At 35.9% G+C, this 15,480-nt stretch overlaps 1 protein-coding gene across 2 annotated transcripts in view; it reads left to right on the top strand.

Annotated features, from left to right (window-relative positions):
- Positions 1-15,480, top strand: part of LOC101218490 (piezo-type mechanosensitive ion channel homolog) — a 28,615-nt gene that overhangs the window by 2,627 nt on the left and 10,508 nt on the right. Inside the window, exons 3-16 of one of the 2 annotated variants that reach the window (XM_031888415.1) lie at positions 1,757-1,916; positions 2,014-2,171; positions 2,899-3,055; positions 3,185-3,371; positions 3,677-3,792; positions 4,022-4,106; positions 7,134-7,349; positions 7,439-7,616; positions 8,671-8,799; positions 8,941-8,942; positions 9,048-9,114; positions 9,275-9,508; positions 10,578-12,125; positions 12,755-15,243. In XM_031888415.1, the coding sequence (XP_031744275.1) occupies positions 1,757-1,916; positions 2,014-2,171; positions 2,899-3,055; positions 3,185-3,371; positions 3,677-3,792; positions 4,022-4,106; positions 7,134-7,349; positions 7,439-7,616; positions 8,671-8,799; positions 8,941-8,942; positions 9,048-9,114; positions 9,275-9,508; positions 10,578-12,125; positions 12,755-15,243 (5,726 nt within the window). Of the gene's footprint in view, positions 1-1,756; positions 1,917-2,013; positions 2,172-2,898; positions 3,056-3,184; positions 3,372-3,676; positions 3,793-4,021; positions 4,107-7,133; positions 7,350-7,438; positions 7,617-8,670; positions 8,800-8,940; positions 9,115-9,274; positions 9,509-10,577; positions 12,126-12,754; positions 15,244-15,480 lie in introns of both variants that reach the window. The other variant, XM_011661022.2, reaches the window with a different exon arrangement.

Genomic DNA, 15,480 nt, shown 5'->3' with positions numbered 1-15,480 from the left:
GGCTTATATATTCAGCCATTACAGAAAGAACAAAAGACTATAATTCACTAGCCTTGCAAAGGTTTCAACATTGAAACATACAGAAGATCTATATCAAAAAGCACATAAAGAAGTTAATTCAAAACAAGTAGGTTAAGCTGGGAAAATATAAACTCTCCAATTTGAGTAGATTTCTTGAATGTTGTAGCCCTCAAAAGGCTTAGAGAAGGAACACCGCGAGGGGGCATTCTTACGGGCGACTTCAAATTGATCCAACCAAGCAAAAGATTTATCATGAAATACCCTTTGGTTCCTCTCAAACCATAATTCTGCCAAAGGCGACTTTATCGCATGTAACCAAAGTGATAGAGGGGTTTTTTTGAAACGCACCCCAACTAAAAGATGATGCATATTTCCTCGAAAGTCAGCACCAAACACCCAAGATAGGTTAAAGATAGAAAACAGCTTCTCCCAACACCGAACTGCGTACGAACACAAGAAGAATAGATGTAAAGGGTCTTCCCCATGCTGATGACATAAGGGGCAATTGGAAGTAGAAAGATAATGGTAGGAAGTATCCTAATATCCAAGGTCAAAGACTTTCAGGTGGTCGTTAGTCTTTCAGTTTGCTTGTCAAAGATAGTTAATGTCGATCAACCACTAACAGGTGAAAGAAGTAGTGAAGTTTTTGGGCATTTATATCTAAACCTCGACCCACCACATAAAAGTAATAGTTTTAAGGGAAATATTTTTGCTTCAAGTTTTTTGGGTGTTCCATTGCCCTTTTTAACTACACTTGCAACTCCTCATTTTCTTAATTTTTTGAAAAGGAGACAAGCTTCTTTATTATTAATAATCTCAATGTACAAGAGAGCTATACAATGAGAATTATAGGGAAACCAATAAATGAGGGAGAGATAGAGAGATAGGATCAGTGGGTGCACCCGAACATCTCAACTGGGTTGACACCCCCATGGCACCTTCATCATATCCAAAATACAAAGAAAAGACCAAAGTACAAGAACAATACTAAGGTCATGAAAAGACCAAATTAACAACCAAAATAACTACAAAAGCTACCTACGGTAGACAAAAGCAAGGCTGAAAAGTAAAACATAACGGCAGAAATACATATAAAACTCGTCCAAACTACTAAAGCACTAATTCTGAACTGGAAATTGGGGGAAACTACATTGTAACTCATCCGATGAAGGCGGTCCAATTGAGGCAGATGTCTTGAATGAAGTATCTTTGGATTCTGCATTTGAAGAACACCAAGCTGCTGCGATGAAAAGTTAAAAGGACAAACCCATTTCATCATCAAAAAGTCATGGTAAATCGAAGTCTCAAGGGTCCTAGTCTAGACACTGTTTCATCAAAGTTGCTTTCCAATCACAATCCTCAATAGATTGCTAAAATGTCATCACATGTCCGCACAACCCAAAGAATACTTCTCCTTGATACGGTGATGATCCCTACATTTTGGAATGAAGCAAGAGTCTTGTGGCAGGCTTGTTGTTTTGTTATTTTGTTGGGATTATGGCTTGAGAGGAATGATGGGATTTTAGCGGGGTTGATTGGTTTTTGGAGCATGTGAGGGATTGAGGTTTAATTTGTCTTTATCTGTAGCTGTTAGTGAGACTTTTTTGAATGATTAACTTAGTAACATTCTTTTAGATTTTTTCGTTTGTCTAAATGAAACATGGTTTCTTACAAAAAAGGAAAAAAAAAACTCTTGTAAATTTATTTGTACTTTACATGGGCTTCTTTCTTGTAGGGTTTATTTTTGGTCGGCGGTTTTTGGTATTATGGCCAATTATCATATTCTCTTCGCTTGTTATTCTTGCTCAAGTTACTTTTCTTGTTATATGGTCTCTTGAGGGATATAAGTGGAGCATAGCCAATGCATGGTGGGCTAAGCTAATTGGATTCATGACGTAAGTGCTGAAAGAAAGCATTTTCCTTTTTCCTTTTTTCTTTTCGTTCACTTCTGCTTCTACTTGGTGAAAATTTATTCTTGTGGATCATTTGCAGGATTCAGTCATGGAAGTCGCCTTCTGTTATTTATTTCTTGGTCGTACAACTGTTAGCAATTTTTGTTGCCACTGCTGATATTTTCTGGTACAGAATTGGTCTTGTTCCAAGAGGAGATTCATGCTGGGTTCATTTCTTTTCTTTTGTCAATCATCTAGGTTTGTAGATAGTACCATTTAATTCGATTATTAGCCTTTTTCCGTTTTGTAAGATTATCACTCCAATTCAATATGCATGCATACATGATAGAATTTGATGCACTTTTGCCAAAGTACAGAATGTATGGGGGAAAAAAGCATAGATTGACCAATTTTGAATAGGAAATTTCTGGAAGTGAACCATGGTAGTTGGAAGTTGTGGAGTATATCGGGGTTAAACCATTTCAGAAGGGGAGAGAGCATAATTGTTTATGCACTTACATGCTTCAAGTAATGAATTTAATATCTCTCTCTCTCTCTCTCTCTCTATCTATCTATGAAGTCATCGACCGCCTTGATTTTAGCCTCTAGATCTCTTCATTCTCGCAATATTAAAAGCACTTTAGCACAAGGGTCCAATGCAATCATGAATCTTTTGAACTAATTTATTTGATTAAATCAACTTTAGTTCAGAAAACTTAAGCCTTTTGTTGTTGTTTTTAACTTTTTCTTGGGGGAAGGAGGATCAAAGGGTACAAAGCAGTTGTTTATTTTCTAGGATAATATATCGTGCATGTAGGACTAATTATAAATCAACCTGTTCTGCACATTAAGCACTTTGCACTCTATACACATTTGTTAAGTCTTCATTTGCAATTAAATTTTGTCTTGACTCTTGAGATTTCTTCAGAAAATGAAATGCAAGATTCTTTTTTTTTTTTTTTTTTTTTTCTGTTGAAAATGGCAGGTTCTCATCTAAGGGTTGCTTCTTGTTTGCTACTTCCTGCAATTCAGATTATTGTGGGAATTAGCCGTCCGTCATGGGTTTCTCTTCCATTTTTCATTGGCAGCTGTGTAGGTCTGGTGGATTGGTCTTTAACAAGCAACTTTTTAGGTCTTTTCAGGTTGTTCCCCTGAGATTCTAGATAGTTTCTTGGCCATAAACTTTGGTGCATGAACACTCTGTTGTAGTTTGAAGTTGTTTTTATCAGTTGCATTCTTTTTTATGTTCTGACTTCGCATGTTATTTGAAGGTGGTGGAGGCCTCTTCAACTATACGCAGGTTTCAGTATTTTTCTTGTTTATGTGTATCAGCTTCCAGTTGAGTACCCTAGTATGTTGAAATGGGTAGCTGAATTCATTGGTCTATTTAAAATATCATCAAACTCTGAATGGCCTGAGATCTGTTCCAACGTTTCTCTCATTCTTTTCTATATCATGGTATGTAACTTGTTTGTCTAATTCTTCCCCTAATTTAACTTGTAAATATTGATGGCAAGATGTGAAGCAGAAAGTATCTGTTTCAACATTTACAGTTCAGGTGCACCGATAGGTGTTGGTGTTTTTCTCTTTTATTTCATTGGTCAATGCATTGTTTTCTCTTCTTCAGAAAAAAAAGAACATTTATGTTTCAGACTCGCTATGATTCCCTCTAGAAACTTTGTTGAATTAACAATTTGTTTGCTTTATGACCGTATATTGCTGTTGCTGATCTTCTGTTTGACCGAAAAGTTGTATTTATGCAGCTTTCTTGCGTTAAGTGCGACCTTGAGGAAATGGATTTCATAATGTCAATGAGAGAAAGCAACTTAGTGGAGCAACTTCTTCCCTCCAAGCATTCATTCTTCATTCGTGAATTGAGGTCTCAAACTTAAGTTGTTATCATCTGGTTTACATGATATTACTTTTTACTTTCTTATAAATACATTTTTTCCCTTTCCCCTGATTCATATCTGCTTAGTATGGTCTCAAGATTATGTTTTAGTGAATATCTTGAGAAAATATTGAAAGACCAAAGCTGATCTTTACAGGGTGTATTTGCATTGTGATTGTAGTTTTTTGCTCACATATACCTGCTGTTGATGTTGCAGGTCCGGTGTGAAGCATACTAATGTTTTGTTAAGGAGAGAAGTTTTCCGAACATTTACTATTAACTTTTTCACGTATGGTTTCCCGGTATATATTTCTAATCAAAATATTTTCTGTGGACCAGTGTATACTTTTGTTTGTTTCTTCTTATGGGTGTATTACCTTGTTTGTGGTTCTTGCAGAGTCATGGTGTGTTAATCTAATAGATATGACGTTGAATATGGATACAAATGTTATCTATGAAAGGAATAATGATTTGGTTTCATAGTTTGTGCTAGCCATTTTGTTATGATGTTTCTAGTTTTCAATTGGTTTCTTGTGAGCTTGTCTGAGTTCAGGGGTTGGGGTTTAATAGCATGAGTTTGTTATATATTTTTTAAAACAAGAAACAACTCCCATTACTGAAAACAGCTTCGATGGAACCTTGCTTCATTTTGTGAACCTTGCATGGTCATGAAATATGGGTTGGACACAATGTGAAGGGCAACTTGATTATCACCCATAATTTAGTTGGCACAATTATTCACACTATTTCAAACACCAATTGTGCTATAATTCTATATTCTAACTTCATACTCCAATGTGAAACCACATTCTACTTCTTCTTCCATGATACTAAGTTTCTTCCTACAAAACACTATCCAGAAGTTGATCTTCTATCTTCTCCAAATTTAGCCCAATCAACATCTAAAAAATTCTTAACTTTTGTACAACCATGATCTATATATAAGATCCCCACATCTAGGTGAAGCTTTTCAAGTAGCATATAATTTGTTCTATTGTATCCTAATGATCAACTGGTGGTGAAGTTATATATTAACTGACAATACTTATTGTATAAGCAGTGTCAGATCATGTCATCATCACATAATTCAACTTCCCAACCAATCTTTTTTTCCTTTTTCTTTTAACTCTCTTTGGAAAAAGGAAATATTTTTTTAAAAAATTAAAACGATAAAGAAAAAATAATGCTTGAGATACAAGAGCATGATTGGGACAAGGACTATCTAAGACTATTATAATAACCTCTTTGCTACTATAAATACTATTTTGTAGTCTTTAATTAACTAGAGTTAGCACTATTTCAAAATACTGATTTGCTATCTTATTTACTATTTGCTACAACTTTTTCTATTTTACTTTTATCATTTTTCTATTCTTTTTTTTGAAAAAGAGACAAGCTTCTTTATTATTAATAAACTCAAAGTACAAGAGAGCTATACAATGAGAATAATAGGGAAGCCAAGAAATGGGGGATAGAGAGAGGATCGGAAGGTGCACCCAGACAACTCAACTAGGTTGACACCCCCATATCACCCACATCATATCCAAAATACAAAGAACAAGAACAATACTAAGGTCATGAAAAGACCAAAGTAACAAGCTAAATAGCAATAGAAGCTACCTACGGTAGACAAAATCAAGGCTGAAAAGTAAAATCATAACGGCAGAAATACATATTAAAGTCCATCCAAACTACAGAAGCACTAATTCTGAACTGAAAATCGGGGTAAACTACATTGAAACTCATCAGATGAAGGCGGTCCAATTGAGGCAGATGCCCTGTATAGACAAATCTTTGAATTCTGCATTTGAAGAACACCAAACCGCTGCGTTTCTTTTAGAAATCTCTACGATGTCAACCCAATCCCTTTTTTTTATCATGGAAGATGTTGCGTTGATTACGTTCAAACCAAATCTCAGCTAGAAGCGCTTTTATCAAATTAACCCAAATTAGATAAGGTTTTTTTTTATAAATAAGGCCCCCTCAATAATTGGAGCACATTGGCGCTAAACGAACCATCAAAGACCCAAAGTGATTTGAGCATAGAAAATATGCTAAACCAACAATTAGGTGAGAAGAGACAGAAAATGAAGAAGTGTATTAAGAGATCACTGTTTTCCAAGCGGAGGGTGCACACTGCCACTGCCATAATCCAAACCAAGACATTTATTCTCCTTGGACTGCTGGTTTTCCACAGTGCTTTAAAGTAATCTTTTTCCAAACGTGAAGAGGGAGAAAGGTGCTTTGAAAGGGACTTAACTGAAAAATGGCTTGAGGATTCTAATGACCAATCTCTTCTAGCTTTCAGACCAACGCTTTCCGCAAGCCCATCACTGATTTCTAACTCTCTCAAAAGCCTTTCATCTTTCTGCTCTATATCAATCAAGAGTAGCATGCCAATTTTTTACGGCAAGTTTCACTTTACGAAGCTGCTCATGAAGAATGAAACCAGCCCACCCAATGCATGGGGGATGCTTTTCAAAACTTCCTCAATGACCTTGTTGCACTCTTTTATCAACAACCAACTATTGCAAAATCTGAATGGGGATGACCCATAATATTGCACCTGCCTCTAATAATAAAGGAAAGTGATCGGAGAAGATTTTTGCGAAACGACTTAAACCAGACCCCAAAACCTCAGTTAAATCTTAATTTGTGACGACCGAGGTATTATTTCTTTTATCTGTAGCCCACACCTCAATTAAGGAGTGAAATTTGGTAGGAATTGAAGGGTACTTTTCCATTCCACTGATGTTGCTGTTCGTAAAGCCTTAACCAAATGCTTTCTATCTTGAATTTTAAAGTGTCTTGTAAAATATATGTGAGTTGTATGATAAAGAGCATGACACTCATTTTTCCCTTTCGCGGTCAGGGTCGCCAAGAGTTTCTTGGTTTCCCACCAGCAGCAAGCAACCAATGTTGGCTCAGTTGGTTGCTTTTATACCAAATTGATGTAACCTCAAGGACTAATTATCCACCAATCAAGCTTGTGAATCTTTTATTAGAATGATAATGTGTTTGATATAAAGGGGAAGACTAATATTATAGAGTTCATTATAAGTGAAGACAAAAGAGGAATGAGCCTATAATATTACCCAAGTGACCAGATTCCTCCTTCATCATAATGTTCCAAGAATATTTTGTTGCACATAGCTTTTTATTGTTTATTGTTTTTTAATGACAAGATATCAAACATTTCATTGCATTTTACATTGTTCATTTCATTTCTCTGTTGTTCTGTTAATGCCACTTTAACTGTTCAAGTTATTTCTTGTTTCAAGCTCATCCATATTGAGATTTATTTAAGCTTGTAGAGCTCCTTGTGACAGGTCTCCTTGGTTGCTTTGTCCTTCTGGAGTTTTCATTTTGCAAGTTTATGCGCATTTGGGTTACTTGCATACGTTGGATACATCATTTATGCCTTTCCTTCATTATTTCAATTGCATCGATTGAATGGGCTGCTGCTTGTCTTCATTCTCTTCTGGGCCATTAGCACATATATTTTCAATGTAGCATTCACATTTTTGAATCGGAAGATTGGAAAGGTATTAATTCTTGAATTGACTACCTATTAATATCTTCATTAGGACACATGCATCAATGGAAGTCTTTCTTGGTTATGTAATGTTTGCAGGATATGGATGTTTGGGAGATGGTAGGTTTGTGGCATTATCCAATACCAGGATTCTTTCTCCTAGCACAATTTGGCCTTGGAATTTTGGTTGCCTTAGTCAATCTTGTAAACAATTCAGTTTTTCTTTGCTTGTCTGGTGAGGACGAGCATTCTTCAAATGACAACTCCAGTCCTGGAGGTAATTTGTGATTGATTGATTGTCACTTCTCATACTTATTACGTTAGCTTATCTTATTTCAGTGATTGCTGTGCTTTTTATGTAGCTTATGTAGCCTTTTGGCTGCTGTTGGGATTTGTAATCAGTTGATTTTGCTGGTTTTCCTTAATTCTTTTCTGTGGAGCTTTTAATTTAAAGCTGGTTGGTTTGTATGTTTCATAGAATTTTTAGGCTGATTGGTTAGTTAAGTTTTATGATCAATTGGCCGCCTTGTTAGCTTGTTAGGGAATTAGTTATTGCATTTCATACCTTCAAATGTCTTCCCCTATGTTAACAAAAAGTCGGTTCATTCAATAAAGAAACTTTGAACTGCACAATTACCTACAACATTTTTCCCTCTTTTTATGCCTGCCAACGTTGTGTCACAGCCATGGATTATATACAAGCCATTGATTTTTGTACCTTCTGATTCCAACAAAGCTTACCTTCTTTTATTGGTAAAGCTCAAATAGAGCTCAAATAGTTTTGACGTTGAAGTTTCTTGGGTTTTATGAAAGTAACTGTAAAAATTTGGTAGAGTATTAAGAATCAATAGCTTCTATAACCAGTCTATAGTGATTACTGTTTTTTATTTTGTTTTAAGTATACATTATCAGTTCGTAGCTCTCAAATAGAGAAAATGACCCAGGAAATTAGAATACATATTTTCAAATACTAAACTGGTTTTTTTAATTCTCAAATAAAATCATAGCCCCTTTGATCTAAAGCTCCGATGCTATTGTTGAGAAAAAATGGAGATAAAAAAATGTTGTAGAAGCAATAATCAACATATCAACGTAGTTAAAGAAGCTTCTATTTACTAGGTGTTGTTTATAAATACAATTTATTTTGGTATTGAATTTATATAAATTTTTAAACTTTTTGGAGGAGTCTGATCCTTGGCTACATCTTTCATTTGTCTTGTATTCTTTCATTATCTTAGAGATATTGATCATCTTCCTCTGAATTTTATTTGTATTTTTGTCAATTACTTGATAGCGGTAAAGTTGGGTCCTTTACACGATTTAATTTTCAGAGGCAGGAGAGACGAAGGTATTAATTGTGGCTACTATCGCATGGGGTTTGCGCAAAAGCTCTCGAGCTATCGTGCTAACTTTGATATTCCTGGTTGCAATGAAGCCTGGTTTCATTCACGCTGTGTATGGTACGTTTTTCTATGCCAGTTAATAATCATAGTGAAATTTTGCGTTATTTTTGGTTGTTTCTTATGACACGAGAGCTACAAATTATGATTTTATGTAATACCTCAATTTTCTTATTGATTCTTTATTTCAACGTTCTTCAGTGGTATTCTTCCTCCTATACCTTTTGAGCCACGATGTTAGCAGAAAGATGCGCCAGTCTTTGATTCTTCTAAATGTGGTTCATTTTGCATTATTATATCTTCTTCAGATCAGCTTGATATCGAGTGTATTAGACCGGGAAGGTTCTTTGTGTAGGGAAATTCTGTTGCAACTAGGTACGTGTGCTTTCACCCACAGATGTTACATTATGATATTAAAAATGGAGGTTCAGTTTGCTTGTCGCCTCAAACTGTTTTCAAAATAATGTTGAAGGAATAAATTATAAGTCTGATAATGAAACAGGTCGCAGTGACTTTTTTCAGTGGTTCAATGCAGGTCTCCTTGGACGTGATAGCATGTGGGAGTTCCTGGAAATAGCTCTGCTTGCTTGCTTTTGCACAATTCATAACCATGGTTTTGAAATGCTATTTTCATTCTCTGCCATTGTGGAGCACACACCTAGCCCCCCAGTTGGATTTAGCATTTTACGAGCTGGCCTTAATAAATCAGTTCTGTTATCAGTTTATACGGCCACAACAAGTAATTATTGCCATGATAACCCTTCGCATGGTATGTCTATCAAAACTCATCGTTGATTACAGTGAGTCCATTATTTGATCTGTGATACAGTAAAAAGCAAAGGAAACTTACTGTTAAGATTTTATTAAATCAGTTAGTTGGATTGCAAACTTTATTGTTGGTTTGAATTTTTTTTTTTTTGGTTGAATCAAAGTGATGCTTGATTATCATGCCCTGACAGCTTATCCACTAGTCAATATACCCCAAGGTTAATTGGTAAAATAAGGTTTAAGATTGGTGACCAGGAACTTCCTTGAAGTTGGGTCATAAACACTCCAGCTGTATTTTTATTTTCTGCTTTTTTTATTTTTTTATTTTTGTATTTTGAGCATTAGTTTCTTTTCATTATTTTAATTTTGCATTCTTTTCAAAAATTGAAAAAGAAAAAAAAAGCTCCAGCTGTTATGTATGTGAACAGCCTAGGAGAACATTTCTTAAACCCTTTGGATCTAATTTATTCTTTTGGTGATTATAGATATGCAAGTTTAAGATCCAAAAACTTTAAGCAGAAGAGCTGTGAAAAGCTTGGTGTAGGAAAACTTTTTTGACAAATGCAAGGGAATACTGTTGCTTAAACTCTAGTAACTGCCTGTTTATAATGATAGAGCCACAAATAGTTGCTTCCTTCCACCCAGAATTTATTACAAAAGTCCACTTTAAACATAACACTTTAGCAACCCCAACAAACCTTGATCTTTCTCTTGCCACGACTATTTTGTGGATTATACTATTTTCTGTTAGGTTTTCTTTTAACAACTTTGACACAACCATTGTTTCAATTTTGATATGCATTAGCAACTTTCTTGATTAGAGGAACTAATTTTGTTAAGTAGTGTCTGATTAGTGGATTATACTATTTTCTGTTAGGTTTTCTTTTAACAACTTTGACACAACCATTGTTTCAATTTTGATATGCATTAGCAACTGTCTTGATTAGAGGAACTACAGAATAATTTGGTTTTTATGTTTTCATGATTCGAATCAACACTTGAGGTTCTTCAGCTCTGTATCCATTTGATACTACATCATTTGTATCCTCATTTATTTTCTTTTTCTGCAGAGAGAAAAATTGCTTCATTCCTCAGTTCCATTGGAGAGAAGTTCCTATCCATGTACAGATCATGTGGAACCTATATTGCATTTCTGACTATTCTTCTCACGGTGTTCTTTGTCAAACCAAATTACATATCCTTTGGTTACTTATTCCTGCTTCTTGTTTGGATGATTGGAAGACAACTGGTTGAAAGAACAAAGAGGCGACTATGGTTCCCATTAAAAGCTTATGCAATTATAGTTTTTGTCTTCATATATTGTTTAAGCAGTTTCTCCAGCTTTAGGATGTGGTTATCTAGATCAATTGATCTTGATTTTTACTTGGGATTCAATTCAGAGGCTTCATCTTTGCAAAATTGTTGGCAATCTTTGGCCGTATTGATTGTGATGCAACTTTATAGCTATGAGAGAAGGCAGAGCAGGTATAGCAGCTCCGATGAACCTGAGCTATTAGAATTTGAGAGACTTGGGTTTATAAAACGCTTCCTTATTTGGCACAGTGACAAGATTCTGTTTGCTGCTCTTTTCTACGCGTCCATATCACCAATCAGTGCATTTGGTTTATTATATCTACTTGGCCTTGTCATATGTGCCACTTTACCCAAGATTTCGCATATTCCATCAAAGTTGTTTCTGGCATATACAGGAGTTGTCATGACAGTGGAGTATCTTTTCCAGATGTGGGGTAGACAAGCTGGAATGTTTCCTGGACAAAAGCATTCTTATTTGTCTTATTTTCTGGGTTTCAGAGAATTTCAGCCTGGATTTTGGGGTCTGGAATTAGGCCTACGGGGAAAAGTACTAATAATTGCTGCATGCACTCTCCAATATAATGTCTTTCGCTGGTTGGAGAGGATGCCAGGTTCTGCTTTAAATAAAGGGAAGTGGGATGACCCTTGTCCATTATTTGTCACAGAAGAAGATGATTACGACATATCCATTTCTAATGAGAAAAGTAAATCATCATCAGACTCTGGAAGATTGTTTGAGCAGCAGGAAGGTCTGGATCATATTAGAAGGTCATCCTTTGTCTCTGGTCAGTCTCAAGTGCCTCATTCTGCATCCAGTAAAAGAGACAACTCTGAATGTAGCAGCAATAGCAAATATTCATTTGGATTTATATGGGGAAGCATCAAAGAAAGTCACAAGTGGGACAAGATTCGTATTATATCCTTGAGAAAGGAACGGTTTGAATTGCAGAAAATAATTTTTAAGATATATATGAAATTTTGGATGGAGAACTTGTTCAATCTCTTTGGTCTCGAGATAACCATGATCTCCTTGCTTCTTGCCAGTTTTGCTTTATTGAATTCTGTCTCGCTGTTCTATGTTGGGTTGTTGGCTGCCTGTATTCTTTTGGATCGTGGCATTATACGTAAACTATGGCCTATATTTGTTTTCTTGTTTGCTTCTATTCTTATCCTTGAATATATTGCCTTCTGGAAGAACATGTGGAATTCAAATTGGCCTATGCCGAGCAAGGCTGGTGTCCATTGTCATGACTGCTGGCGAATCTCTAATCAGTACTTCCAATTTTGTTTGAACTGTTGGCTGGGTATGAATCTTGTAGCTGTTGATACTTTGTATTCAGTCTTAAGATTAATCAACAAGACATCTTCCAATTTGCCTGCTTTTATTAGGCCTTTTCTCCTTTATCTTTTGCCAAGAAGTAAATGAATTAGTGAAAACTTACAATCATGTAAATATCCCCCAGTAGAAGATTATTAGCACGTTAGACAATTAGATAGAACAAATATTTGAACATTGGTTCCAGATACATGCTTGAAAGACTTGAAATTTTGAGTTATTGACTTGAGGATTGCAACTGCAAATCCTCTCTCTCTCTCTCTCTCAATTATTACTTCAACCTTTGTTTGAAAAAATGGATTAAAATATGGTATGCTCTTTATATAAAAAAACCCTTTGGTGCAAATTTATCCTCAAAATTCTTTTCTATTTTAAAATTTATAAGGTTTTTAATAGAATATTTTTGGTGTAGAACGGACATGCTTAATTTGTGATGGTTACTTTTGCTCTTCTTGTAGCCAGCCTACCACTTGCATTTGGTCATTGGCATTCTCAAAATTTTAATGCAATTATGCTTGTTATTATTCATCTTGGAGCTTTTCCAAAGACAATTTCTCCCTATTTTTGTGTGTAACATCTGTCTTACCTGATATGCAGGACTAACTGTCGATGATTCAAGGATGCTTTTCAGTTATTTTGTGGTGTTCATGCTTTCATCTCTCAAACTCCGTGCTGATCATTTATCCGGTTTCTCACTGTCATCTACTTATCGTAAAATGATGTCCCAACGCAAAAATACATTTGTTTGGAGGGATTTATCTTTTGAAACAAAAAGCATGTGGACCATCCTTGACTACCTGAGGCTCTATTGCTATTGTCATTTGTTGGATCTTGTCCTGGCTTTGATTTTGATTACTGGAACTCTTGAATATGATGTACTGCATCTTGGGTATCTTGCCTTTGCACTGGTTTTCTTTAGATTAAGACTTGAAATCCTGAAGAAAAAGAACAAAGTATTCAAGTTCTTGCGTGCATACAACTTTGCTCTTATTATTCTCTCTCTAGCCTACCAGTCTCCATTTGTAGGAGAAGTTAGTGCTGGCAAGTGTGAAACCATGCATTACATATTTGAGATGATTGGATTTTACAAGTATGATTATGGATTTCGAATTACTGCAAGATCTGCTCTCGTTGAAATTATTATCTTCATGCTGGTCTCCATCCAGTCATACATGTTCTCCTCTCAAGAGTTTGAATACGTATGTCGGTATCTTGAAGCTGAGCAAATTGGTGCCATTGTTCGTGAACAGGAAAAAAAAGCTGCTTGGAAAACTGAACAGTTACAACATATCCGTGATTCTGAGGAAAGAAAACGGCAGCGCAACTTGCAAGTGGAGAAGATGAAATCAGAGATGCTCAATTTGCAAATCCAGCTTCACAATATGAACTCATTTGTTGATGGCAATAATGTTTCTCCAAGTCCAGGGAATGAATCCTTTAGAAAGCGAAGCACCTCTGGGATACATGATGATGCAATGACCACCGATATAGAAGGAACACCTGGGAAGGTAGAGCAGATAATTAGAGAAAATTCTTCTCTCCATCCTGAATTGCAGGATTCTCTTGCAAATCTGAGAGCAGGATTAACAACAGAGTCAAGAATGCACTCAATGGAATTACCAGTTGCAGAAATTTGTGAAATTGATTATCAGATTTCGGATTTATCTTTGGATTTGGATAGAAAAAAAAAACATAAAGGTTCAGCAAAAGGAAACCCGTTAATGTCTGCTGTACAGTTCATTGGTGACGGTGTTTCGCAGGTACAGTCTATTGGAAATCAAGCTGTCAGCAATCTTGCAAGCTTCTTGAATGTTATCCCAGATGATGACGATAATGAACAGAGCAAGACTGAGGACAGGGTGTATGATCAGATAGAAAGCCAGGAAACTAGGTATGCACATTTGGAGCGTTCACATTTGGAGCGTTCTTCCTCACTGCAGTCTGATAAGAGTTCTGACCCTGCAAGTATGCAGTTGGGAAGGATTTTTCGACACATATGGGCTCAAATGCGGACCAATAATGATGTTGTTTGTTATTGTTGCTTCATCCTTGTCTTTTTGTGGAACTTCAGTTTACTTTCCATGTTTTACCTTGCAGCTCTCTTTGTTTATGCCCTATGTGTAAATACTGGTCCTGGTTATATGTTTTGGGTTGTCATGCTAATTTACACAGAATTGTACATATTGCTACAATATCTTTACCAGATAATCATCCAGCATTGTGGGTTGACTATTAATTCGGATCTACTACAGGAACTGGGCTTTCCTACTCATAGAATTACTTCATCCTTTGTTGTCAGTTCATTGCCTCTGTTCCTGGTTTATTTATTTACTCTGTTGCAAAGTTCAATAACTGCAAAAGATGGCGAGTGGGCGTATTCTAGTGCCTTCAATAAAAATGCTCTCCCCAGTAAACAGAGTCTTGGACATTATGGTTTGACTGACAGAGCATATGAACTCCTATATATAGGGAGAAAAATGATGCTGTTTGTACTCAGAAGTTTGTGCAAGTACTGGAAATCACTGACTCAAGGAGCAGAATCTCCACCTTACTTTATCCAGGTTTCTTTGGATGTCCAAATCTGGCCAGAAGATGGGATTCAGCCAGAGAGGATTGAATCTGGAATAAATCATATGCTTCAAATTATCCATGTTGAGAGGTGTAAGGAACAGAACCCTCGACTTTGTTCTTTTTCTAGTCGAGTCCATGTCCAGAGCATTGAAAGAAGCAAAGAAAATACAAAGATAGCCTTAGTTGTTCTAGAGGTAGTATATGCTTCTCCTTCAACTAACACTTGTGCAGAATGGTGCGACTCTCTTACTCCTGCAGCAGATGTAGCAAACGAGATCCTGCTTGCACAACGCAATGAATTTGTTGAAAGCACAGGATTCCCATATCGAATACTCTCCGTGATTGGGGGAGGCAAAAGGGAAATTGATCTATATGCCTATGTATTCGGGGCAGATATGATAGTGTTCTTCCTTGTTGCCATTTTCTACCAATCAATCATTAAAAATAATAGTGAGTTTCTCGATGTGTATCAACTAGAGGACCAATTCCCCAAAGAGTTTGTGTTCGTCTTGATGGTAAGTGTAACTATTAAATATAGTTATTTGTGATTAAAGTCTCTTTAGTTTTGTATTCTCCACTTTGGATTTATGGATTGACAATTATAGTAGGTGTTCTCCTTTTGATCTGAATTTGTTCTTTTTAAAAAAATCCAAGAGAGACAAAATTTGTGTCCACATAGTATTATTTTTGCTTTTTCATTAGCCCCTAGTGGAGAAGTTAACCAAAGGGACTAATGAAAATATTTCAGTGGC

The sequence above is a fragment of the Cucumis sativus genome, chromosome 7, assembly GCF_000004075.3.
Source record: "Cucumis sativus cultivar 9930 chromosome 7, Cucumber_9930_V3, whole genome shotgun sequence".
Lineage (NCBI taxonomy): Eukaryota > Viridiplantae > Streptophyta > Magnoliopsida > Cucurbitales > Cucurbitaceae > Cucumis > Cucumis sativus.
The sequence above is the reverse complement of the archived record's forward strand: the minus strand, read 5'-3'. Positions and strand labels throughout refer to the sequence as shown.